The 26,642-nt window shown below is 43.1% G+C and overlaps 2 protein-coding genes across 7 annotated transcripts; one reads left to right on the top strand and one right to left on the bottom strand.

Moving 5' to 3' along the window:
• The first annotated feature begins 225 nt into the window (after nt 1-225).
• slc6a19 (solute carrier family 6 member 19) lies at nt 226-20,742 on the top strand. 6 transcript variants are annotated; one of them, XM_045693628.1, is made up of 13 exons: nt 226-387; nt 3,487-3,737; nt 13,589-13,729; nt 14,143-14,280; nt 14,490-14,671; nt 15,265-15,375; nt 15,493-15,605; nt 15,828-15,956; nt 17,630-17,786; nt 18,052-18,256; nt 18,478-18,637; nt 19,138-19,300; nt 19,784-20,742. In XM_045693628.1, the coding sequence occupies exons 2-13, from the start codon at nt 3,536-3,538 to the stop codon at nt 19,988-19,990; spliced, it is 1,908 nt and encodes a 635-aa protein (XP_045549584.1). In that variant the 5' UTR covers nt 226-387; nt 3,487-3,535; the 3' UTR covers nt 19,991-20,742.
• Nucleotides 20,743-22,749: 2,007 nt separating this feature from the next.
• On the bottom strand, nt 22,750-25,050 carry LOC106570715 (sodium-dependent neutral amino acid transporter B(0)AT1). The gene is made up of 7 exons (XM_014143196.2): nt 24,986-25,050; nt 24,846-24,867; nt 24,562-24,672; nt 24,332-24,444; nt 23,981-24,109; nt 23,158-23,314; nt 22,750-22,902 (listed from the first exon to the last, which is right to left on the bottom strand). The coding sequence occupies exons 1-7, from the start codon at nt 25,048-25,050 to the stop codon at nt 22,750-22,752; spliced, it is 750 nt and encodes a 249-aa protein (XP_013998671.2).
• Between the last annotated feature and the right edge of the window lie 1,592 nt (nt 25,051-26,642).

The following is a 26,642-nucleotide window of genomic DNA, read 5'->3' as shown; positions in this document are numbered from 1 at the left end:
GTTAAAAGTAGTGCTCTATATAGGAACTAGGGTGTCATTTGGGACGTACGCTCTCTCCTGAATGGTCCGACTGGCAGAAGACACGTTCAAATATTTAACAAAAGAGGACAGAACATCTCAATCAGCCCTACAGTAACAAACATATTGTTTATCAGTAGCTAGACATTGGGCTTTTATCCAATGTCCTCTAGCTTCAGCACGGCATGTCCTCCAATAAAGACACAATCACTCCAGTAAATCCTTTACAATCCCAGGGTTATCCTCTGTTGCATCTGAGTTGTCTGGGAGACAGGGTGACTGAGAGAGAATAAGAGGGCAGAGAACTGTGGTAACAGCAGACATCTAAACAACAGAACCACTCAGCTCTTTCAACCGGACAAATAACAGGTAAATAAAATGCATTATTAAAATAGAGCAAACAACTCTTGATAAATCAATTGGGACAGTTGTGAAATCCAGAACAAGGTAGGGGGGGTATACTATCACGTTTTAGGAAAGACCCAGATGCAGACAGTGTTGAAGTAACAAAAGTGTATTACTAGAACAGGGGGCAGGCAAAATGACAGGTCAAGGGCAGTAATCCAGATCAGAATCCAAAAGGTACAGGACGGCAGGCAAGCTCAGGGTCAGGGTAGACAGAGCTCAGGGTCAGGGTATGCAGAGGTCAGGGTCAGGGTAGACAGAGGTCAGGGTCAGGGTAGACAGAGGTCAGGGTAGACAGAGGTCAGGGTAGACAGAGGTCAGGGCAGGCAGAGGTCAGGGTAGACAGAGGTCAGGGTCAGGGTAGACAGAGGTCAGGGTAGACAGAGGTCAGGGTCAGGGTAGACAGAGGTCAGGGTCAGAGCAGGCAGAGGTCAAGGTCAGGGTAGACAGAGGTCAGGGCAGGCAGAGGTCAGGGTCAGGGTAGACAGAGGTCAGGGTCAGGGTAGACAGAGGTCAGGGTCAGGGTAGACAGAGGTCAGGGTAGACAGAGGTCAGGGTCAGGGTAGACAGAGGTCAGGGTCAGAGCAGGCAGAGGTCAGGGTCAGGGTAGACAGAGGTCAGGGTCAGAGCAGGCAGAATGGTCAGGGTCAGGGTAGACAGAGGTCAGGGTCAGGGTAGACAGAGGTCAGGGTCAGAGCAGGCAGAATGGTCAGGGTCAGGGTAGACAGAGGTCAGGGTCAGAGCAGGCAGAATGGTCAGGGTCAGGGTAGACAGAGGTCAGGGTCAGAGCAGGCAGAATGGTCAGAATCAGGAAAACTAGAAAAACAGGAACTTTAGAGGGGAAAAAACGCTGCTAGGCTTGACGAACAAAACGAACTGCCAACAGACAAACAGAGAACACCGGTGAAAATACACAGGAGATAATGGGGGGAGATGGAAGACACATGTTGGGGGGGTGGAGACAGGCACAAAGACAGGTGAAACAGATCAGGTTGTAACAGTACAGTACACAGAAGATATTTGGTAAAAGACCAAGTCCATTTTATAGTTTTGAAAATAGTAAAAAAAATAACTAAAAAAACTGTAATGAGTAGGTGTGTCTAAACTTTTGATTGGTGCTGTATCTTCATACTGTCTGTAGTGTGACTGGCTACCCGGGCTGTACCTTTTTGTTGTTGGCTCCCCCACGTGTTGGCCACTGACGAGTTGTTGGCCACTGACGAGTTGTTGGCCACTGACGAGTTGTTGGCCACTGACGAGTTGTTGGCCACTGACGAGCATTGCGAGTCTACAAGTAGAATCTGTAGGTTCATCGCTAACGGGTCGGCATGCAGCAGGTACGCCTACCTATCGGCGGTGAGGTTCTCTGTGTGTTTCATGCTTTAGCTTGAGTTAGTGATAACAACAGATTCTCTAAGTCTCTTAACCTACTGTAAGCTTGGAATAGGAAACGTCCACTTGTTGACAACACCATAAAGGACTAACCATTTGTATAACACGGAATTGTACATTCTCTTATTTCCTGATCTTGTAAATTGATATTCAAAAGGTAAAGGAATATTTAACTACCATATGTGTTTTTCAGTTGTGAAGATTTGTCTGTCAATAACTTGCCTATTGATATCCGATAGAAATAACCTTCGTTAGAATGAAGGACGAAGCCGCTGTTGCTAAAGAAAAGTGAGATAATGACATCAACAATAACAGTATAAATTCTAATACATCAATAACAAAACATGAATTTTTCAAACAGATTCACTATATTTTCTGAAATATCAAGATTAACAAGTGATGCAAAATATATATATATATATATATATATAAATATGAATAATTGTGTGGCAACTGAAAACGTCTGTATGTGGAACTGCATAAACTTACTGTAAAACAGTTATGGAATTCTCTGTGTTGATTTAGAAGTATTCAAAGATGAACTGTTTGTGTTCAGTCTTTATCATCTGAAGGTTATCTTTTCCAATCTTATCTGTACTTTGTAGAGAACATCTCATATTGGTCATGTATTTGATAATCATATGATGTTTAGGTAAATGATTCAAAAGGCAGTCATTCATTAATTTGGGACGGTTTATCTCACCCAATCCTAATCCACCCAATAAATGCACACGCACACACACACACACACACACAATAATAACACACACACACACACACACACACACACACACACACACACACACACACACACGTTCCCCTGTTGCTCGCCATCTCCCATGTCTATCTATTTGCTGATAGAGGATAGTTATCACCAGATCCCATCTCCCATGTCTATCTATTTGCTGATAGAGGATAGTCACCAGATCAAGAGATGGAACCACAGATAGCAATGGGTAAAAGGTGAGCTCACCAGTACCACTCATTCCCACCACACAGAGAGAGAGAGAGAGAGAGAGAGAGCGAGAGAGAGAGAGAGATAATACCCCAGTGAAGGCAAGAGAGAGAGAGAGAGAGAGAGAGAGAGAGAGAGAGAGAGAGAGAGAGAGAGAGAGAGAGAGAGAGATAATACCCCAGTGAAGGCAGAGAGAGAGAGAGAGAGAGAGAGAGAGATAATACCCCAGTGAAGGCAGAGAGAGAGAGAGAGAGAGAGAGAGAGAGATAATACCCCAGTGAAGGCAGAGAGAGAGAGAGAGAGAGAGAGAGAGAGAGAGAGAGAGAGAGAGGGGAGAGAGAGAGATAATACCCCAGTGGAGAGAGAGAGAGAGAGAGAGAGAGAGAGAGAGAGACAGAGAGGGAGAGAGAGAGAGAGAGAGAGAGAGAGAGAGATAATATCCCAGTGAAGATAGAGAGAGAGAGGGAGAGGGAGAGAGAGAGAGAGAGAGAGAGAGAGACAGAGAGAGAGAGAGATAATACCCCAGTGAAGATAGGGAGAGAGAGGGAGAGAGGGAGAGAGGGAGAGAGGAGAGAGAGAGAGAGAGAGACTAAAGGGCACCAGCGACTGTCACACACCTCTGCTGTCTCTTTCTGTGAATGACGACTACCAACTCAGGAAACATCTCTTGTTGTGGGAGCAGCAGATACTTAGTGGATATTACCTGCTTTCTCTAGGCTGAAACCTGATCTCCTCCTGATCACCACAGCCTGCCAGCCGGCCACTATGAGATTCCCCAAGCTCCCCAACCCAGGTCTGGATGACAGGATCCCATCCCACCAGGAGCTGGAGAGGATGGAGAAGGAGGAGGCTGGGGACAGGCCCAAATGGGACAACAAGACCCAGTACATGCTGACCTGTGTGGGCTTCTGTGTGGGGCTGGGGAACGTGTGGAGGTTCCCTTACCTGTGTCAGAGCCATGGAGGAGGTAGGTTATGCTATACAGTTGGGGCTGGTTTCCCAGACACAGATTAAGCCCAGTCCTGGACTATATAACATGTTCAATGGGGCATTTTAATTGACAGTGCTTTTTAGTCCAAGACTAGGTTTATTTTGTGTCTTGGAAACCAGCCCTTGAAGCTTTGTGTGGGTGAAGGGTGAGGGTTCAGTAGAAGAACAAACGCTGAAAGTAATACATTTTTTTGCGGATACAGTGTATTTTATTGTGGTTGGTTGATTACCCTTAGGTCTGCACAATAATGACTCCTACATAGGCCTACTGTAATGACTCCTACACAGGCCCTACTGTAATGACTCCTACATAGGCCTACTGTAATGACTCCTACACAGGCCCTACTGTAATGACTCCTACATAGGCCTACTGTAATGACTCCTACATAGGCCTACTGTAATGACTCCTACACAGGCCCTACTGTAATGACTCCTACATAGGCCTACTGTTATGACTCCTACACAGGTCTACTGTAATGACTCCTACATAGGCCTACTGTAATGACTCCTACACAGGCCCTACTGTAATGACTCCTACATAGGCCTACTGTAATGACTCCTACATAGGCCCTACTGTAATGACTCCTACACAGGCCCTACTGTTATGACTCCTACATAGGCCTACTGTAATGACTCCTACATAGGCCTGCTGTAATGACTCCTACATAGGCCCTACTGTAATGACTCCTACATAGGCCCTACTGTAATGACTCCTACATATGTCTACTGTAATGACTCCTACATAGGCCCTACTGTAATGACTCCTACATATGTCTACTGTAATGACTCCTACATAGGCCCTGCTGTAATGACTCCTACATAGGCCTGCTGTAATGACTCCTACATACGTCTACTGTAATGACTCCTACATAGGTCTACTGTTATGACTCCTACATAGGCCTGCTGTAATGACTCCTACATATGTCTACTGTAATGACTCCTACATAGGTCCCTACTGTAATGACTCCTACATAGGCCCTACTGTAATGACTCCTACATAGGCCCTACTGTAATGACTCCTACACAGGCCCTACTGTTATGACTCCTACATAGGTCTACTGTAATGACTCCTACATAGGCCTGCTGTAATGACTCCTACATATGTCTACTGTAATGACTCCTACATAGGTCCCTACTGTAATGACTCCTACATAGGTCCCTACTGTAATGACTCCTACATAGGCCCTATTGTAATGACTCCTACATAGGCCCTATTGTAATGACTCCTACATAGGCCCTACTGTAATGACTCCTACATAGGCTCTACTGTAATGACTCCTACTGTAGGAATGGTTCAGGTAACTGTAACATAGCAATTAATTTCAAGAGCTTGAAATGTTTCAATAACTACATTTCTGGAGCGTTATCAAATTGGAACTGTAGAAATCACATAGAGCTTTAAAACAATATCTTATTAAAAGAGACGAATGTGAATGTACACTAACACTAGTTGATCTATTTTAATCACTAGTTATTCAGTCATAGGAATTCAGAGAATTCAGTTAAAGGATAAAAGGCCCAGATGTTATGTAGATTATTACCAATGATTCTAGCTAAGAACACTAGTTCTAAATATTTGAAATTAAATTACAAATCGTTTTTTTGTTTTATATATATATATATATATATATATATATTTTTTTTTTTTTTTTTTTTTTTTATTTATATATATATTTTTTTCAAAATACAAATATCTCACAGCTGGCTATGCAAAACATTTAAGTCCTCGTTGATCTCGTTTGGCAAGTTTATCCCTCAAAATACATCTGACAGGATAGTCTTACAGTGAAGTACATTATCTCTCTTACAGTGAAGTACATTATCTCTCTTACAGTGAAGTACATTATCTCTCTGGGAGAGGAGGCAGGGAAAAGTACCCAGTTAAAACCCTCCCCCTCATAAAAACAGAAAGCGTTATGATGAGTTTACCACCACCATTTAGGGTGATTTGGGTGAACTATGATCTAACACTCTTATACTGTATGTGAATACTGAACAGATGCTGTTACTAAATACACAGTATTTTATAGCATCAACAGTTCATGTGGAAATGATTCAGTTGTGCAAAAAACCCACAGTTTCCATCAGCTGTCTGGGTGGCTCGTCTCACACCATCCCGCAGGTGAAGAAGTGTCACGTCCTGACCAGTAATAGGGGTTATTTGTGATTGTAGTTTGGTCAGGACGTGGCAGGGGTGTGTTTGTTTTGTGTTGTCAGGGTTTTTGGGTTGTGTTCTATGTTTTATATTTCTATGTTCTATTTTCTATTTTTTCTATTTCTACGTCTAGTTTATTGTTTTGACCTTCAATTGGAGGCAGCTGTTCCTCGTTGCCTCTAATTGAAGGTCCTATTTAGTAGGGGTGTTTTTCTATGGGTTTTGTGGGTAGTTGTTTTCTGTTTAGCTGTGTGCCTGACAGGACTGTTTTCGTCGTTCTTTTTTTTCTTGTGTTTTTGTTTCGTTTCTTTAATAAAAGAAAATATGAGCATACACATTCCCGCTGCATTTTGGTCCAATCACTACGACGCCCGTGACAGAACTACCCACCACCAACGGGCCAAGCAGCGGAGGAAGGAGCAGCAGCAGAGCTTTAAGGAGTTTTGGACTTGGGAGCAGATACTAGCGGGAGAAGGACCATGGAGGAAGGCTGGAGAGGACAGAGAACGCTATGCTGGGACACGGCTAGCAAGGAAGCCGGAGAGGCACCCCCAATATTTTTTTTTTGGGGGGGGGGCACATGGGTAGATTGGCTGGGCCAAGGGTGAGCCCTAAGCCAACTCCCCGTGCTTATTATGGGGAGCGTGTGGAGAGGAGAGCGCCGGTGTATGCGGGAGTGCGCACGATCTCGCCCATGCGTACGCACAGTCCGGTGCGAGCGATACCAGCCCCTCGCAAGTGCCGTGCTAGAGTGGGCATCCAGCCTGGAAGGAGGATGCCTGCGCAGCACATCTGGCCACCAGTGCGCCTCCAAGGCCCAGGCTCCCCTACGCCTGCTCTATGCACGGCAGCCATCAGGCCTCTGCACAGCCCAGTTAGCCCTGTGCCAGCATTCCGCTCATACAGGGTTACTATTACCATCCATCCAGGACGGGTTGTGCAGGAGGTGCGCTCCAGACCTCCAGTGCCTACTCATGGCCCGGTGTATCCAGTTCCTGCTCCTCGCACTAGCCCTGAGGTGCGTGTCTCTAGTCTGGCGCCAGCACCACGCACCAGTCCTCCAGTGCGTAAGCCCAGTCTAGTTCGTCCTGCTCCTGCTCCTCGCACTAGCCCTGTGGTGCGTGTCCCTAGTCTGGCGCCTCCTAAGCCAGCCCCACGCATCAGGCCTTCAGTGCACAATCCCCGTCCAGCGCTTCCGGCAACAGTGCCCTGTTCAGAGTGTCCGGCAACAGTGCCCCATCTAGAGTGTCCGGCAACAGTGCCCCGTCCAGAGCTTCCGGCGACAGTGCCCCGTCTAGAGATGGCCCACAGTCCGGAGCCTGCAGAGACGGCCCACACTCCGGAACCGGCAGAGATGGCCCACAGTCCGGAACCGACAGAGACGGCCCACAGTCCGGAACCGACAGAGACGGCCCACAGTCCGGAACCGACAGAGACGGCCCACAGTCCGGAACCGGTGCAGCCAGAGTCCCCCTCCAGTCCGACGCTCCCAGAGTCTCCAGCGACGCACATCAGCCCGAGGTCTTCAGCGATGCGATGTCCCTGCAGTTAATCAATCCTGTGTCCCTCCAACACCAGAGTTAATCAATCCTGTGTCCCTCCAACACCATAGTTAATCAAGCCTGTCCTTCAAACACCAGAGTTAATCAATCCTGTCCCTCCAACACCAGAGTTAATCAAACCTGTCCCTCCAACACCAGAGTTAATCAACCCTGTCCCTCCAACACCAGAGTTAATCACTCCTGTTTCCCTCCAACAGCAGAGTTAATCAACCCTGTCCCTCCAACACCAGAATTAATCAACCCTGTCCCTCCAACACCAGAGTTAATCAACCCTGTCCCTCCAACACCAGAGTTAATCAACCCTGTGTCCGTCCAACACCAGAGTTAATCAATTCTGTCCCTCCAACACCAGAGTTAATCAATCCTGTCCCTCCAACACCAGAGTTAATCAACCCTGTGTCCCTCCAACACCAGAGTTAATCAACCCTGTCCCTCCAACACCAGAGTTAATCAACCCTGTCCCTCCAACACCAGAGTTAATCAACCCTGTGTCCCTCCAACACCAGAGTTAATCAACCCTGTGTCCCTCCAACACCAGAGTTAATCAACCCTGTCCCTCCAACACCAGAGTTAATCAACCCTGTCCCTCCAACACCAGAGTTAATCAACCCTGTGTCCCTCCAACACCAGAGTTAATCAACCCTGTCCCTCCAACACCAGAGTTAATCAACCCTGTCCCTCCAACACCAGAGTTAATCAATCTTAGTCAACACTAGTGTTTCCTAATCAGTGGGTGAGGACCCACCTTTAGGTCAAGGCTAGTGCATTGTGATAAGTATGCACTTTGGATTAACCTTTATCCCTGAAATCTTCAGGTTCGGTTGTGAGATCATTTCAATCATAATCCTTTTCAAATGTAACAACTTAAAAATATGTAAAATCATCAAATAATTGGCATATACATTACTCTTACAGAATTTCCACGTGGGCGAGGATATTGGACATTTTTTACATGGACGATAAAATTGGAGAAAATATAAGGCAAGAACTGGAAACAATATAACACTGAAAAATCCTGGAAACTAGGCATTGTATTCATAGCTGACTTTGAAAAGGCTTTTGATAAAGTACGACTGGAATTTATATATAAATGCCTGGAATATTTCAATTTTGGAGAATCTCTTATAAAATGTTTTAAAGTTTTGTATAGTTACCCTGGGTGTAAAATAGTAAATACTGCCTACTTCTCTGAAAGTATTAAACTGTCAAGAGGAGTAAAACACTATTGGCATATGTATTTATTATGGCCATCGAAATATTAGCTGTTAAAATCAGATCCAACAATAACATCAAGGGGTTAGAAATTCAGGGGTTTTAAAACAAAGGTGTCATTGTACGCTGATGATTCATATTTTCTTTTAAATTCACAATTAGAATCCCTCCACAGCCTCATAGAGGATCTAGATACTTTTAGAATTAGAATCCCTCCACAGCCTCATAGAGGATCTAGATACTTTTAGAATTAGAATCCCTCCACAGCCTCATAGAGGATCTAGATACTTTTAGAATTAGAATCCCTCCACAGCCTCATAGAGGATCTAGATACTTTTAGAATTAGAATCCCTCCACAGCCTCATAGAGGATCTAGATACTTTTAGAATTAGAATCCCTCCACAGCCTCATAGAGGATCTAGATACTTTTAGAATTAGAATCCCTCCACAGCCTCATAGAGGATCTAGATACTTTTAGAATTAGAATCCCTCCACAGCCTCATAGAGGATCTAGATACTTTTAGAATTAGAATCCCTCCACAGCCTCATAGAGGATCTAGATACTTTTAGAATTAGAATCCCTCCACAGCCTCATAGAGGATCTAGATACTTTTAGAATTAGAATCCCTCCACAGCCTCATAGAGGATCTAGATACTTTTAGAATTAGAATCCCTCCACAGCCTCATAGAGGGTCTAGATACTTTTAGAATTAGAATCCATCCACAGCCTCATAGAGGGTCTAGATACTTTTAGAATTAGAATCCCTCCACAGCCTCATAGAGGATCTAGATACTTTTAGAATTAGAATCCCTCCACAGCCTCATAGAGGATCTAGATACTTTTAGAATTAGAATCCCTCCACAGCCTCATAGAGGATCTAGATACTTTTAGAATTAGAATCCCTCCACAGCCTCATAGAGGATCTAGATACTTTTAGAATTAGAATCCCTCCACAGCCTCATAGATGGTCTAGATACTTTTAGAATTAGAATCCCTCCACAGCCTCATAGAGGATCTAGATACTTTTAGAATTAGAATCCCTCCACAGCCTCATAGAAGATCTAGATACTTTTAGAATTAGAATCCCTCCACAGCCTCATAGAGGATCTAGATACTTTTAGAATTAGAATCCCTCCACAGCCTCATAGAGGATCTAGATACTTTTAGAATTAGAATCCCTCCACAGCCTCATAGAGGATCTAGATACTTTTAGAATTAGAATCCCTCCACAGCCTCATAGATGGTCTAGATACTTTTAGAATTAGAATCCCTCCACAGCCTCATAGAGGATCTAGATACTTTTAGAATTAGAATCCCTCCACAGCCTCATAGAGGATCTAGATACTTTTAGAATTAGAATCCCTCCACAGCCTCATAGAGGATCTAGATACTTTTAGAATTAGAATCCCTCCACAGCCTCATAGAGGATCTAGATACTTTTAGAATTAGAATCCCTCCACAGCCTCATAGAGGATCTAGATACTTTTAGAATTAGAATCCCTCCACAGCCTCATAGAGGATCTAGATACTTTTAGAATTAGAATCCCTCCACAGCCTCATAGAGGATCTAGATACTTTTTCTAACCTCTCTGGATTAAAACCAAATTATGATAAGTGTACCATATTATTGGATTGCTAAAAAGTACAACTTTTACATTACTGTGTAGTTTATCAATAAAATGGTCTGATTGTGATGTGGACATACTCTCTATACATATCCCAAAATAAATGACATATCTTACTACAATACATTTTTATAGGAAGTTAGCTAAAATAGATAAGATTTAGCAAAAATCTGCATCAGTCTATGGGTATGCTTATAATCGTTAAGGACTGGGGAGTTTTTCAGGATAAGAAATAAATGGAATGGATCTCAGCACAGGCAAAATCCTAGAGGAAAACCTGGTTCAGTCTGCTTTCCACCAGACACTGGGAGATGAATTCACATTTCAGCTGGACAATAACACAAAAAAATAAGGCCAAATCTACACTGGAGTTGCTTACCAAGAAGACAATGAATGTTCCTGAGCAGCCGAGTTACAGCTTTGACTTAAATATGATTGAAAAGATATGACAAGATTTGAAAATGGTTGTCTAGCAATGACAGAGCTTGAAGAATAATGGGCAAATATTGTACATTCCAGGTGTGCAAATCTCTTAGAGACTTAACCAGAAAGACTGAATTCTAAAAACCAGAAAGACTTAACCAGAAAGACTAAATTCTAAAAACATGTTTGCACTTCATCATTACGCGGTATTGTGTGTAGATGGGTAAGAAAACAAATAGCTTTTTATCCATTTTGAATTCAGGCTGTAACACAACAAAATGTGGAATAAGTCAAGGGTTATGAATACTTTCTGAATGCACTGTAAATGTGCACAATTGTTTTGCATGGAATAGTCGGAAATGTGTGTTTCTGACTATGGTCTTTAAGAGGTGATGTTATTACAACCAAATAGTTAAAATGTATTTAACAATCCCTTGAAACAGGTACGCAGTTGTCAATGGTTTTAGCGAAGCTGCGGTTCTCCTTGCACCACAGCGGACAAATCGAACGCCCTGCACCTTTATTGTGACGTTTTATTGATAACAACCTATCGGATCACTCCGTGATGTCATAATGAAGGAAACTCCTCAGAGTCCTGTCAGACAATTAGATCACTCCGTGATGTCATAATGAAGGAAACTCCTCAGAGTCCTGACAGACAATTAGATCACTCCGTGATGTCATAATGAAGGAAACTCCTCAGAGTCCTGATAGACAATTAGACCACTCCGTGATGTCATAATGAAGGACTCCTCAGAGTCCTGACAGACAATTAGACCACTCCGTGATGTCATAATGAAGGAAACTGAGATAGTAGAGAAGGTACTCCCTCACACTGTGTACTCTACAAAATGTAACATTTATTACACATAATTGTAAATTAGTAATACACTGAACAAAAATATAAATGCAACACGCAACAATTCCAACGATGTAACTGAGTTACAGTTCATATGAGGAAATCAGTCAATTGAAATAAATTCATTAGGCCCTAATCTATGGATTTCACATGACTGGGAATACAGATATGCATCTGTTGGTCACAGATACCTTAAGAAAATAAGGTAGGGGCGCGGATCAGAAAACCAGTCAGTATCTGGTGTGACCACCATTTGCCTCATGCAGCGTGACACATCTCCTTCACATAGAGTTGATCAGGCTGTTGATTGTGGCCTGTGGAATGTTCTCCCACTCCTCTACAATGGCTGTGTGAAGTTGCTAGATATTGGCGGGAACTGGAACACGCTGTCGTACGTCGATCCAGAGCATCCCAAACATGCTCAATGGGTGACATGTCTGGTGAGTATGCAGGCCAAGGAAGAACTGGGACATTTTCAGCTTCCAGGAATTGTGTACTGATCCTTGCAACATGGGGCCGTGCGATATCATGCTGAAACATGAGGTGATGGCGGCGGATGAATGGCACGACAATGGGTCTCAGGATTTCGTCACGGTATCTCTGTGCATTCAATTTATCATCGATAAAATGTAGATGTCAGAGTGGCAAGTCTGTTGTACAAAACCTACTTGTGTCTTGAACGTTCCACAATGTTTTGCCATGCTTACCGCAACCCAGGCTAAGTGGAAGCCAGGGAGTTTCATATCTGGGAACTCCTGTCTTTAAAATACCTTCTCCAGCCTTCCTAGAACCTCATGTATCACCAGATTGGTAAGGACAACAACCACCCGAGCCACTGTCTGTTCACCCCGCGATCATCCAGAAGGCGAGGTCAGTACAGGTGCATCAAAGCAGGGACCGAGAGACTGAAAAACAGCTTCTATCTCAAGGCCATCAGACTGTTAAACAGCCATCACTAACATTTAGTGGCTGCTGCCAACATACTGACTCAAATCTCTAGCCACTTTAATAATTAATAATTGGATGTAATAAATGTATCACTAGCCACTTTAAACAATGCCACTTTATATAATGTTTTATATAACATACCCTACATTACTCATCTCATATGTATATACTGTACTCTATACCATCTACCGCATCTTGCCTATGCCATTCGGCCATCGCTCATCCATATATTTATATGTACATATTCTCATTCATTCCTTTACACTTGTGTGTATAAGGCAGTTGTGAAATTGTTAGACTACTTGTTAGATATTACTGCACGGTCGGGAACTAGAAGCACAAGCATTTCACTACACTCGCATTAACATCTGCTAACCATGTGTATGTGACAAATACAATTAGATTTTGATTTGATTTGATTTGATTTTGACGTCACAAAAAGACATCTCAATAAAACGTCCAGGAGTCCTCTGACATGTGGGGGGTGGGAGGGGGGGGGGTCTTTCCTGTTTTGTCTTCAATCGCTCCTCTATTGTTCCCGTGAGCAACGGGGAGGCCGGTGACATCAGAGGGCACAATCAGACCAACTCTGGTACTGTTTGGACTCGGACCTAGTTTACGAACTATCGCCTATCCCCTGGTACTGTTTGGACTCGGACCTAGTTTACGAACTATCGCCTATCCCCTGGTACTGTTTGGACTCGGACCTAGTTTACGAACTATCGCCTATCCCCTGGTACTGTTTGGACTCGGACCTAGTTTACGAACTATCGCCTATCCCCTGGTACTGTTTGGACTCGGACCTACCATTGCCTCATGTGTCTGGGTCTCCCCCTGTGTCTGGGTCTCCCCCTGTGTCTGGGTCTCCCCCTGTGTCTGGGTCTCCCCCTGTGTCTGGGTCTCCCCCTGTGTCTGGGTCTCCCCCTGTGTCTGGGTCTCCCCCTGTGTCTGGGTCTCCCCCTGTGTTTTTATGATACCTCTCTTTTTCCATTTTAGTTTTTTTTTGATAGCTGTCATTCCGATTTCCTATCTAACATTCCCAGGAGCGTTTATGATCCCATTCCTGATCCTGCTGGTTCTGGAGGGGATTCCACTGCTGCACCTGGAGTTTGCTATCGGACAGCGTCTAAGGAGCGGCAGTGTGGGAGTGTGGACGGCCATTAACCCATATCTGACAGGTGTTGGTGAGTCCAACAGAAACAATAGAAAAACCCTGTGTACTGTTGTTAGAGAAGTATGTAGTTAAACGTCCAACGTCAAAAAGAAAGTTCTGCAGTCTTCGAAGTGAGGTAATCATATTTATGTATCTATTTTCTCCTTCTTATGGCCTTCATCCAAAATGGCATCCTATTCCCTACAAAGTGAACTATTTTGACCAGAGTCCCAGGAGGACGGGCTCATTGTAATGGCTGGAACGGAACGTATGGAACGGTATCAAACACATCAAACAAATAGAAACCACGTGTTTGACTCCGTTCCATCGATTCCATGACAGACATTACAATGAGCCAGTCCTTCTATTGCTACTCCGATTAGCCTCCTTTTGCCTCAGGCACCACTGATACCTGGTGATATCTGGAATGATTGTGTCCTACAGGCATCGCTTCCTTGTTAGTCTCCTTCCTGGTGGGTATGTACTACAACACTATAATCGCCTGGGTGATGTGGTACTTTTTCAACTCCTTCCAGAACCCTCTGCCATGGAGTCAGTGTCCTGTCAATGCAAACCTGACAGGTATGTTCATATTCTGCATGGATTTAAAGTCACTGTTAACTACAAAATCTAATTTTCTCAAATGTTTTTAAGACCTCAAAAGGGGTCTAATGATGAAATGTTCAGGGTCCCTAAATGAGGAATCTAGTTGGATCTACAGAAGTCAATATCAGGCTAAATGCTGCTGGACTGGCCTTTGGGTTTAACAGTGTTTTTGCTGCCCCCTGTAGGTCTGGTCTCAGAATGCGCCCGGAGTTCCCCAGTGGATTATTTCTGGTACAGAGACACACTCAACACGTCCACATCCATTGGGGACTCTGGAGGACTGCAGTGGTGGATGGTGTTGTGTCTACTGTGTGCCTGGCTGCTGTTGTACGTCTGCTGCCTTCGTGGAATTGAGACCACTGGCAAGGTACGATACCCAGTCCCATTGAGACCACTGGCAAGGTACGATACCAGGTCCCATTGAGACCACTGGCAAGGTACGATACCCAGTCCCATTGAGACCACTGGAAAGGTACGATACCCAGTCCCATTGAGACCACTGGCAAGGTACGATACCCAGTCCCATTGAGACCACTGCCAAGGTACGATACCCAGTCCCATTGAGACCACTGGCAAGGTACGATACCCAGTCCCATTGAGACCACTGGCAAGGTACGATACCCAGTCCCATTGAGACCACTGGCAAGGTACGATGCCCAGTCCCATTGAGACCACTGGCAAGGTACGATACCCCGTCCCATTGAGACCACTGGCAAGGTACGATACCCAGTCCCATTGAGACCACTGGCAAGGTACGATGCCCAGTCCCATTGAGACCACTGGCAAGGTACGATGCACCATCTTTTCTGGTTCCATTCAGACAGGATTCTAGACTTAGTTGGACGTGTTTTCCACAATATGGTATTTATTTTACATTTTAGTGCTCTTCATTGGATAGAAATGCAGTGCAAAGTTCGACTCATCGATGACGAGGTGATTCTACCCTCTCTGTCTTCACAGGCAGTGTACATAACGTCCACTCTGCCATACGTGGTCCTCACCATCTTCCTGATCAGAGGACTGACTCTCAAAGGTTCTCTGGATGGAATAAAGTTCCTCTTCACACCTGATGTAAGTATTTTCCTCTCAAAGTGATAGTTCAACCCAAAATCGAAGTTTCTCAGATGTTTTCAGGCATGAGATCCCTTTGTTGTGTGGCGGTATACATTGATGATTGTCTTCTCATAGCTAAATGAGTTGATGAACCCGTCTACCTGGCTGGATGCAGGTGCGCAGGTGTTCTACTCTTTCTCCTTGGCCTTTGGAGGTCTCATCTCCTTCTCCAGCTACAACTCTGTACAGTAAGTGACCAAAGATTTATCGACGACTTCGTCCCAAATGGGATCCTATTCCTTACTACATACTGCACTGGTTTTGACCAGAGCCCTATAAGACCTGGTCAAAAAGAGTTCACTATGTAGTAGGGAATAGGATCCCATTTGGGACTCAAGCCTATATTTACACATAATGACAGACGAATCTATCTCGACTCTTCAATGGACTCCACTCTTCTGTTTCTCCAGCAACAACTGTGAGCAGGACGCCGTGATCATCTCCATCATCAATGGCTTCACATCAGTCTACGCTGCTACAGTCATCTACTCCATCATAGGCTTCAGGGCCACAGAGAGGTTTGACGACTGTCTCGAAGGGTACGTGTTTTCATTCAGGCTTTTTTTAGGCCAGGATTAGGTTTAGTCTGTGTCTGGGGGGGGGAAAAACGGCACTGAATGGACGGACAGAACTGTCTCAAAACAACGATCATTTCGTTATGCTGTTTTGCTTGTCTTGATATTCTGCACTGTGCATTGCTAGCGAATTCTAGCACGTAGTGGCCTTGTGGTATGGTGTATTATTGTTGTGTATTATTGTATTATTGTTGTGTTGTGTATTATTGATTATTGTTTTGTATTACTGTTGTGTTGTGTATTATTGTTGTGTTGTGTATTATTGTTGTGTTGTGTATTATTGATGTGTTGTGTATTATTGTTGTGTTGTGTATTATTGATTATTGTTGTCTTGTGTATTATTGTTGTGTATTATTGTTGTGTATTATTGTTGTGTTGTGTATTATTGTTGTTGTGTATTATTGTTGTGTTGTGTATTATTGTTGTGTTGTGTATTATTGATGTGTTGTGTATTATTGTTGTGTATTATTGTTGTGTTGTGTATTATTGTTGTGTTGTGTATTATTGATGTGTTGTGTTGTGTATTATTGATGTGTTGTGTATTATTGATGTGTTGTGTTGTGTATTATTGTTGTGTTGTGTATTATTGTTGTGTTGTGTATTATTGTTGTGTATTATTGATGTGCTGTGTATTATTGTTGTGTTGTGTATTATTGTTGTGTTGTGTATTATTGTTGTGTATTATTGATGTGCTGTGTACTATTGTTGTGTTGTGTATTATTGTTTTGTTGTGTATTATTGTTGTGTTGTGTATTATTGTTGTGTATTATTGATGTGTTGTGTATTGTTGATTATTGTTGTGTTGTGTATTATTGTTTTGTTGTGTATTATTGTTTTGTTGTGTATTATTGTTGTGTTGTGTATTGTTGATTATTGTTGTGTTGTGTATTATTGTTGTGTTGTGTATTATTGATGTGTTGTGTATTGTTGATTATTGTTGTGTTGTGTATTATTGTTTTGTTGTGTATTATTGTTGTGTTGTGTATTATTGTTGTGTTGTGTATTATTGTTGTGTATTATTGATGTGCTGTGTACTATTGTTGTGTTGTGTATTATTGATTATTGTTGTGTATTATTGTTGTGTTGTGTATTATTGATGTGTTGTGTTGTGTATTATTGTTGTGTTGTGTATTATTGTTGTGTTGTGTATTATTGTTGTGTATTATTGATGTGCTGTGTATTATTGTTGTGTTGTGTATTATTGATGTGTTGTGTATTGTTGATTATTGTTGTGTTGTGTATTATTGTTTTGTTGTGTATTATTGTTGTGTTGTGTATTATTGTTGTGTATTGTTGATTATGTGTTGTGTATTATTGTTTTGTTGTGTATTATTGTTGTGTTGTGTATTATTGATGTGTTGTGTATTGTTGATTATTGTTGTGTTGTGTATTATTGTTTTGTTGTGTATTATTGTTGTGTTGTGTATTATTGATGTGTTGTGTTGTGTATTATTGTTTTGTTGTGTATTATTGTTGTGTTGTGTATTATTGATGTGTTGTGTTGTGTATTATTGTTTTGTTGTGTATTATTGTTGTGTTGTGTATTATTGTTGGGCAAATGGTTAAACCTGATAAACAGTTCGTACTCGACCTACCTCCATCTCAACCTTACTGGCTCTGTGTGTTGTCCCATCCAGAAACATCTTGGCCCTGCTGAATGCTGTCAACCTTCCTGAGGGCAACATAACAGAAGGCAACTATGCAGAATCCCTACAGAATCTAAACGGCACCTTCCCAGAGATCATCCAGAGTCTGGACCTCAAAACCTGCGACTTGCAAACTTTCCTCAGTCAGGTATTGAAACGTCAAACTTTCCCCAGTCAGGTATTGAAACGTTAAACTTTCCCTCAGTCAGGTATTGAAATTGTAAACTTTCTCAGTGATATATGGTCGGTCACCAGACATCAAAAGCCTTTCATCCCATTTCAATTGCCGACATGTTAATCACGGCACATTTGGTGCCAACATGGAGAATAGTAATGCTAAACCCTTTACTGTTTATCTATGGATCTGTTTTTAGTCATGTTTGCCCTGATGGTGAGTCATTGTCTTCCAATAGGGTGTGGAGGGAACTGGTCTGGCCTTCATCGTGTTCACAGAGGCCATCACCAAGATGCCTGTCTCTCCTCTCTGGTCCATCCTGTTCTTCATCATGCTCTTCTGTCTGGGACTGTCCACTATGTTTGGCAGCATAGAAGGCACGGTGGTGCCCCTTCAGGATCTCAACATCTTCCCTAAATGGTGGCCTAAGGAGGCGATCACTGGTAAATAACTTTGCTCGAATCAATTGAGACCCTTTATCATTGGACGCATGGCGCAATATACATTTCCAATGCAGGGATCTCCATCTCCTGTCCTGGTGAGCTTAGTGCTGGGCTGGAACAAACACCTGCACATGCAGTAGCTCTCCAGGACTAAAGATGAAGACCACTGGTCAAATGTGCCTTGAAGAAATAACTTAGCGTTTATGTGTCTTCTGTTTCAGGTATTGTCTGTCTGGTGTCATTCATCATTGCCCTGATATTCGCTCAGAGTTCTGGTAACTACTGGCTGGCTCTGTTCGACAGCTTTGCCGGCTCCATCCCTCTCCTAGTCATAGCCTTCTGTGAGATGATAGCTGTGGTCTACATCTATGGCATAGACAGGTGAGTGTTCACCTCCTCTTCCTCCCCGATCCACCCCAACGTTTTGAGGCATTAGCCACCACAGAAATCAATCCAAGTAGCTGTGCATTTTGGGCAACAGCTAACTAACTAATGTATGTCCATCTTATTAATGATGCCAAAGTTGGTAGCCTCATTAACCCAGCCTGATCTTGCAAGCTCATGTTCTGTTCCACTTCTCTTGATACGTGAAGTGAAACAAAATGTGAGATTCCAAGATAAGGCTGGTTTAACGAGGCTACAAAGTTGGCGTGTGATGTAGTAACCAAAGGTTAATGCTGCACCTAATTGCTTGTATTCCTGATGAGCGTCAAACAGTGATCAGTTCAAGAGAGGTCTGAAATTGATGCATTCATTTTGTCTCTCCTCGTCCCCCCCCCAGCCTCTCCAACTGTGTGTGTATTTGTCTGTATCAGAAGGGGTTGAGTACAGCAGGTGACAAATGTCCTTCTTCCATGAGTTAATTAAGTCTTCTTCTACAGGTTTAACAAGGACATAGAGTTCATGATTGGTCACAAGCCCAACCTGTTCTGGCAGGTGACCTGGAGGTTCGTCAGCCCTTTAATCGTCTTAGTAATCTTCGTCTTCTACTTCGTCACCAAAGTCAGCTCCAACGTCACCTACATCGCCTGGAATCCAAGCTCGGTAATGTTTCTCCACTACGTTTAAATCTGATTGCCATATTGATAAAGCGTCTCAGAGTAGGATTACTGATCAATGATCAGTTTTACCTTTTGAGATCACAACGAACACGATAACATGGACAGGAAGGACCTGATCCTAGATCTGTACTCCTACTCTGAGACACTTAATGAATATTGACCCAAGGTCTAATCCCTCCCAGATGATAACCTATTGTGTGACTGAACACTAGGTGTTGCTAGACTACTACTTGGATTGAAACAGGAGTCAAGGGGAACTAACTGTCTACCTGGTCACATATAGTCGTCAATTCTTTCTTTCTAGATATGAATAATAATAACTGATATCATTTTGATAGCATTTATATAGTACTTTTCTAAATGTCAAACGCTGTAAGAGGAGAATCTCCCCCTCATCCACCACCAAGGTGTAGCATGCTAGAGCGTCCTTCTCACGGACTCGTTTCTCATCTCTGTGACCCTGCAGGATGACTTCCCTACTCTGGAGGTGTTGGAGTATCCTGCTTGGATTTACGTCATCATCTTTATCCTGGCAGGAATCCCCAGTCTGGTGGTGCCAGGCACGGCCCTGTTCAAACTCATCCAGAGATGTTGCTGCGACAAAAACGTCTACGGAGCAGAAGTCGACACAGTCTCAGCCAAAGTTCAGATGTTTACTACGAAAATGTCATAGAATTACCACACAGCCAACATCATATGGGACAAAACTACACTGGAGAATAAAACAAAAGTAGAGTAAACATCCAAAATGATTGATCCTAAAAAATGTTTGAGGTCAATTCCATTTTAATTCAGTCAATTCAGGAAGTTTAAGAATTGGAGAAAAAAAAAAACTGTTTATAAATGGGTACCTGAATTTACCGAATTGAAATGCGATTGACCATAACCCTTTTAGGTTATGGCGCAAAGGAACCGTTTTAAGGACATCCAGGAATATACTGTATCTGAAATTGTCTGCAATGTCTCTTGATCATTACACAAACACCACACCAGTACAATGACACTGTTAGTTGTATTTATCTATGTGATCATCTGGTATTTCTGTAAGAGTGTTGTTTTGTTTTGTTTTGGGTTTCGGGTGCAATGAAACACCGACATACCATCAGAAAATTGTAGAATTGTCTTATTTTTGCACTCTGAAATTAAATGATCTTATGAATTATTGTGCAGAATGTACAGATTCATTAATGTGAATATATTGTTATTATAATAGATTTTCAAAACATATTTAGAACAAATATTAACACATTGTTTTTTTGGATGCTATTTTAACATATTAACCAATGATATCAGGTCACAGACACCTGTGTGTGCCCTTTGACACTATATGAACTAGTCACCCAGCAGTGTTTGTCATTATACCCTGATGAAGACAGCTTGTCTGTCGAAACGTTGGTTATTAGGTTATTAAATTATTGCATCTGAGCTCCTAGAGTGTGAGTCTCTCCATTCATTTTTCAAGTGAAATACATTGTTTGCCTCTGTTTTGTTATGTTCTAAATGAACCTATTGAAAACTCACGGATGCTTAATAAAGCTCAAGCCAAGTTTATTCCCCCAAATGTATCGATACATAAGACAAAGGACATATTCACACAAGCACTGATATTTAACCCTTTCTCCTACGCTTGAGCCCCTCCTTAATACAATACACCTCTGTTGCTATCCAGAAGATTAGTGATACATGTTCTTCCTCACTTGATCTAACCTGACCTCTGCCCCAGATTGCTCAGTCGTCTCCAACTCACGGCTGTCACCTCGACTCGTAACCAGACTGTGTCTCTTCTCCTCCCAAAGGATCCCCGATGGCTGGCAATAACATATCCAGACAGAATGTAAACGTTATACATTCCCCTCTCTCCCTCAGTGACATGAATAAGTATATTTCAAAGGACGTGTGAGTTCTTGTTGTCTTAATGGAACGCAGGACATCATTGGAGCAGAATATTGTATTGGAGCAGTATATTTCATTGGAGCAGTATATTGCATTGGAGCAGTATATTTCATTGGAGCAGTATATTTCATTGGAGCAGTGTATTTCATTGGAGCAGTATATTGCATTGGAGCAGTATATTGCATTGGAGCAGAATATTTCATTGGAGCAGTATATTTCATTGGAGCAGTATATTGCATTGGAGCAGTATATTTCATTGGAGCAGAATATTGCATTGGAGCAGAATATTTCATTGGAGCAGTATATTTCATTGGAGCAGTATATTTCATTGGAGCAGTATATTTCAGTGGAGCAGTATATTATATTGGAGCAGAATATTGCATTGGAGCAGGATATTGCATTGGAGCAGTATATTTCATTGGAGCAGTATATTGCATTGGAGCAGTATATTTCATTGGACCAGTATATTTCATTGGAGCAGTATATGGCATTGGAGCAGTATATTCCATTGGAGCAGAATATTGTATTGGAGCAGTATATTGCATTGGAGCAGAATATTGCATTGGAGCAGAATATTTCATTGGAGCAGTATATTCCATTGGAGCAGAATATTTCATTGGAGCAGAATATTGCATTGGAGCAGTATATTTCATTGGAGCAGAATATTGCATCGGAGCAGAATATTGCATCGGAGCAGAATATTTCATTGGAGCAGTACATTTCATTGGAGCAGTATATTGCATTGGAGCAGTATATTGCATTGGAGCAGTATATTGCATGGCACACCACACAATACCAGTACATGTAGTGGAAACATTCTATCATCAAAATATAAACACTAGAACAGTGGTTCCCAACTCCAGTCCTCCAGTACCCCCCCCAGTCCTCCAGTCCTCCAGTCCTCCAGTCCTCCAGTACCCCCCCCAACAGCACACCTGATTCAATTCAGCTACAGAACACAGGTTATGTAACCAATAAACCACGTCACCCCTACGTCTTTCTGTTTATGGGAAGTGTTCAAAGTTATACATTAGCCCTATGTTATTCTGTTTATGGGAAGTGTTTAAAGTTACACGTCACCCCTACGTCTTTCTGTTTAAGGGAATTGTTCAAAGTTACACATTAGCCCTACTTCTTTTTGTTTAAATCTAATTTTAATTGTCACACTTCGTAAACAACAGGTGTACACAAATGGGCCCTTCCCAACAATACAGAATACAATATAAAAATTACAATAATTCTAAAGTAAAAAAATTGTAACAGAAGGAATAAATACATCTATGATAGCAATGAATAATGATAGCTCGGCTATATACAGGAAGTACCCGTACTGAGTCGATGAACAGCAGTACGAGGTAATAACATGGCTATATACAGGAGGTACCATTACTGAGTCGATGAGCAGGGGTATGAGGTAATAACATGGCTATATACAGGAGGTACCATTACTGAGTCGATGAGCAGCGGTATGAGGTAATAACATGGCTATATACAGGAGGTACCATTACTGAGTCGATGAGCAGGGCTGAACACTAGGTGTTAATGAATATTGACCCAAGTTCTGCCAAACATAGTGGACAGTCCCAGACAGAAGAGCATGATGAAGAACAGGATGGACCAGAGAGGAGAGACAGGCATCTTGGTGATGGCCTCTGTGAACACGATGAAGGCCAGACCAGTTCCCTCCACACCCTATTGGAAGACAATGACTCACCATCAGGGCAAACATGACTAAAAACAGATCCATAGATAAACAGTAAAGGGTTTAGCATTACTATTCTCCATGTTGGCACCAAATGTGCCGTGATTAACATGTCGGCAATTGAAATGGGATGAAAGGCTTTTGATGTCTGGTGACCGACCATATATCACTGAGAAAGTTTACAATTTCAATACCTGACTGAGGAAAGTTCAAACCTGACTGGGGAAAGTTTGACGTTTCAATACCTGACTGAGGAAAGTTTGCAAGTCGCAGGTTTTGAGGTCCAGACTCTGGATGATCTCTGGGAAGGTGCCGTTTAGATTCTGTAGGGATTCTGCATAGTTGCCTTCTGTTATGTTGCCCTCAGGAAGGTTGACAGCATTCAGCAGGGCCAAGATGTTTCTGGATGGGACAACACACAGAGCCAGTAAGGTTGAGATGGAGGTAGGTCGAGTACGAACTGTTTATCAGGTTTAACCATTTGCCCAACAATAATACACAACACAACAATAATACACAACACAACAATAGTACACAGCACATCAATAATACACAACAATAATACACAACACAACAATAATACACAACAAAACAATAATACACAACACAACAATAATACACAACACAACAATAATACACAACACAACAATAATACACAACACAACAATAATACACAACACAACAATAATACACAACAATAATACACAACACAACAATAATCAATAATACACAACACAACAATAATACACAACACAACAATAATACACAACACAACAGTAATACACAACAATAATCAATAATACACAACACAACAATAATCAATAATACACAACAATAATACACCATACCACAAGGCCACTACGTGCTAGAATTCGCTAGCAATGCACAGTGCAGAATATCAAGACAAGCAAAACAGCATAACGAAATGATCGTTGTTTTGAGACAGTTCTGTCCATCCATTCAGTGCCGTTTCCCCCCCCCCCCAGACACAGACTAAACCTAATCCTGGCCTAAAAAAACACAAAAACAAGCTCAGAGCCCCAACGTAGCCTGAATGAAAACACGTACCCTTCGAGACAGTCGTCAAACCTCTCTGTGGCCCTGAAGCCTATGATGGAGTAGATGACTGTAGCAGCGTAGACTGATGTGAAGCCATTGATGATGGAGATGATCACGGCGTCCTGCTCACAGTTGTTGCTGGAGAAATAGAAGAGTGGAGTCCATTGAAGAGTCGAGATAGATTCGTCTGTCATTATGTGTAAATATAGGCTTGAGTCCCAAATGGGATCCTATTCCCTACTACATAGTGAACTCTTTTTGACCAGGTCTTATAGGGCTCTGGTCAAAACCAGTGCAGTATGTAGTAAGGAATAGGATCCCATTTGGGACGAAGTCGTCGATAAATCTTTGGTCACTTACTGTACAGAGTTGTAGCTGGAGAAGGAGATGAGACCTCCAAAGGCCAAGGAGAAAGAGTAGAACACCTGCGCACCTGCATCCAGCCAGGTAGACGGGTTCATCAACTCATTTAGCTATGAGAAGACAATCATCAATGTATACCGCCACACAACAAAGGGATCTCATGCCTGAAAACATCTGAGAAACTTCGATTTTGGGTTGAACTATCACTTTGAGAGGAAAATACTTACATCAGGTGTGAAGAGGAACTTTATTCCATCCAGAGAACCTTTGAGAGTCAGTCCTCTGATCAGGAAGATGGTGAGGACCACGTATGGCAGAGTGGACGTTATGTACACTGCCTGTGAAGACAGAGAGGGTAGAATCACCTCGTCATCGATGAGTCGAACTTTGCACTGCATTTCTATCCAATGAAGAGCACTAAAATGTCAAATAAATACCATATTGTGGAAAACACGTCCAACTAAGTCTAGAATCCTGTCTGAATGGAACCAGAAAAGATGGTGCATCGTACCTTGCCAGTGGTCTCAATGGGACTGGGTATCGTACCTTGCCAGTGGTCTCAATGGGACTGGGTATCGTACCTTGCCAGTGGTCTCAATGGGACTGGGTATCGTACCTTGCCAGTGGTCTCAATGGGACTGGGTATCGTACCTTGCCAGTGGTCTCAATGGGACTGGGTATCGTACCTTGCCAGTGGTCTCAATGGGACTGGGCATCGTACCTTGCCAGTGGTCTCAATGGGACTGGGTATCGTACCTTGCCAGTGGTCTCAATGGGACTGGGTATCGTACCTTGCCAGTGGTCTCAATGGGACCTGGTATCGTACCTTGCCAGTGGTCTCAATGGGACCTGGTATCGTACCTTGCCAGTGGTCTCAATGGGACCTGGTATCGTACCTTGCCAGTGGTCTCAATGGGACCTGGTATCGTACCTTGCCAGTGGTCTCAATGGGACCGGGTATCGTTTGTCTGGTAGAGAGTTATCATTGGGAAGATCATGGCTGGGTTTTCCTGTATAATGTGATTCGACCTTATTCCTATACTGTCCTTTTGCTCGTTTGATGACTCTGCGGAGGTAATAGCAGGACTTCTTGTACTTGTACATTTACATTTACATTTAAGTCATTTAGCGACTTACAAATTGGTGCATTCACCTTATGATATCCAGTGGAACAACCACTTTACAATAGTGCATCTAAATCTTTTAAGGGGGGGGGTTAGAAGGATTACTTTATCCTATCCTAGGTATTCCTGAAAGAGTTGGGGTTTCAGGTGTCTCCGGAAGGTGGTGATTGACTCCGCTGTCCTGGCGTCGTGAGGGAGCTTGTTCCACCATTGGGGTGCCAGAGCAGCGAACAGTTTTGACTGGGCTGAGCGGGAACTGTGCTTCCTCAGAGGTAGGGAGGCGAGCAGGCCAGAGGTGGATGAACGCAGTGCCCTTGTTTGGGTGTAGGGCCTGATCAGAGCCTGAAGGTACGGAGGTGCCGTTCCCCTCACAGCTCCGTAGGCAAGCACCATGGTCTTGTAGCGGATGCGAGCTTCAACTGGAAGCCAGTGGAGAGAGCGGAGGAGCGGGGTGACGTGAGAGAACTTGGGAAGGTTGAACACCAGACGGGCTGCGGCGTTCTGGATGAGTTGTAGGGGTTTAATGGCACAGGCAGGGAGCCCAGCCAACAGCGAGTTGCAGTAATCCAGACGGGAGATGACAAGTGCCTGGATTAGGACCTGCGCCGCTTTCTGTGTGAGGCAGGGTCGTACTCTGCGAATGTTGTAGAGCATGAACCTACAGGATCGGGTCACCGCCTTGATGTTAGTGGAGAACGACAGGGTGTTGTCCAGGGTCTCGGAATTACAGACAGAGCCCAGGGCAGATGAGTCAAAATTGAAGCTGGAATTGGGGTAAGGAACACAAGTACAAATTATTTACAAAATAGCTTGCAAAACAGCGACCATCCACTACGGCACCATATTTTTTTCCCCTTTATTATGTCCAGGGTCACGCCCTCAGCCGTAGTCTCAGGGTTGTCTGGTAGCCCTATGTCTGGTAGCCCTATCTTTTAGTTTAGCGCCAACCTCAGTGGTAATCCAAGGCTTTTGATTGGGTAAGCAGCGAACCTGAACAGTGGGGACAATGTTGCCGATGCATTTCCTAATGAAATCGGTGATGGATGTTGGTTGGCTCGTCAATGTTATCGGCGGAGTCTCGAAACCAATCAGCGCTAGCAAAGCAGTCCTGTAGCATAATCTCTGATTCTAGTGACCATTTCCCAACAGAGCGAATAACAGGTACTTCATGTTTGAGTTTCTGC

The sequence above is a fragment of the Salmo salar genome, chromosome ssa14 (genome assembly GCF_905237065.1).
Source record: "Salmo salar chromosome ssa14, Ssal_v3.1, whole genome shotgun sequence".
Taxonomy (NCBI): Eukaryota; Metazoa; Chordata; class Actinopteri; order Salmoniformes; family Salmonidae; genus Salmo; species Salmo salar.
Note: the sequence above shows the minus strand (reverse complement) of the source record. Positions and strands in the feature narration are given on the sequence as shown.

Bases quoted from the DNA above. Each gene is read 5' to 3' on its own strand.
- slc6a19 (XM_045693628.1), top strand. From the start codon at position 3,536: ATGAGATTCCCCAAGCTCCCCAACCCAGGTCTGGATGACAGGATCCCA. The intron at 15,606-15,827 runs GTAAGTGACCAA...CTGTTTCTCCAG, and splicing joins TCCAGCTACAACTCTGTACA to CAACAACTGTGAGCAGGACG. The intron at 19,301-19,783 runs GTAATGTTTCTC...GTGACCCTGCAG, and splicing joins TCGCCTGGAATCCAAGCTCG to GATGACTTCCCTACTCTGGA.
- LOC106570715 (XM_014143196.2), bottom strand. From the start codon at position 25,050: ATGCCCAGTCCCATTGAGACCACTGGCAAGGTACGATACCCAGTCCCA. The intron at 24,868-24,985 runs GTACGATACCCA...TACGATACCCAG, and splicing joins CCATTGAGACCACTGGCAAG to TCCCATTGAGACCACTGGCA. The intron at 22,903-23,157 runs GTATTGAAACGT...GTCTTCCAATAG, and splicing joins TGCAAACTTTCCTCAGTCAG to GGTGTGGAGGGAACTGGTCT.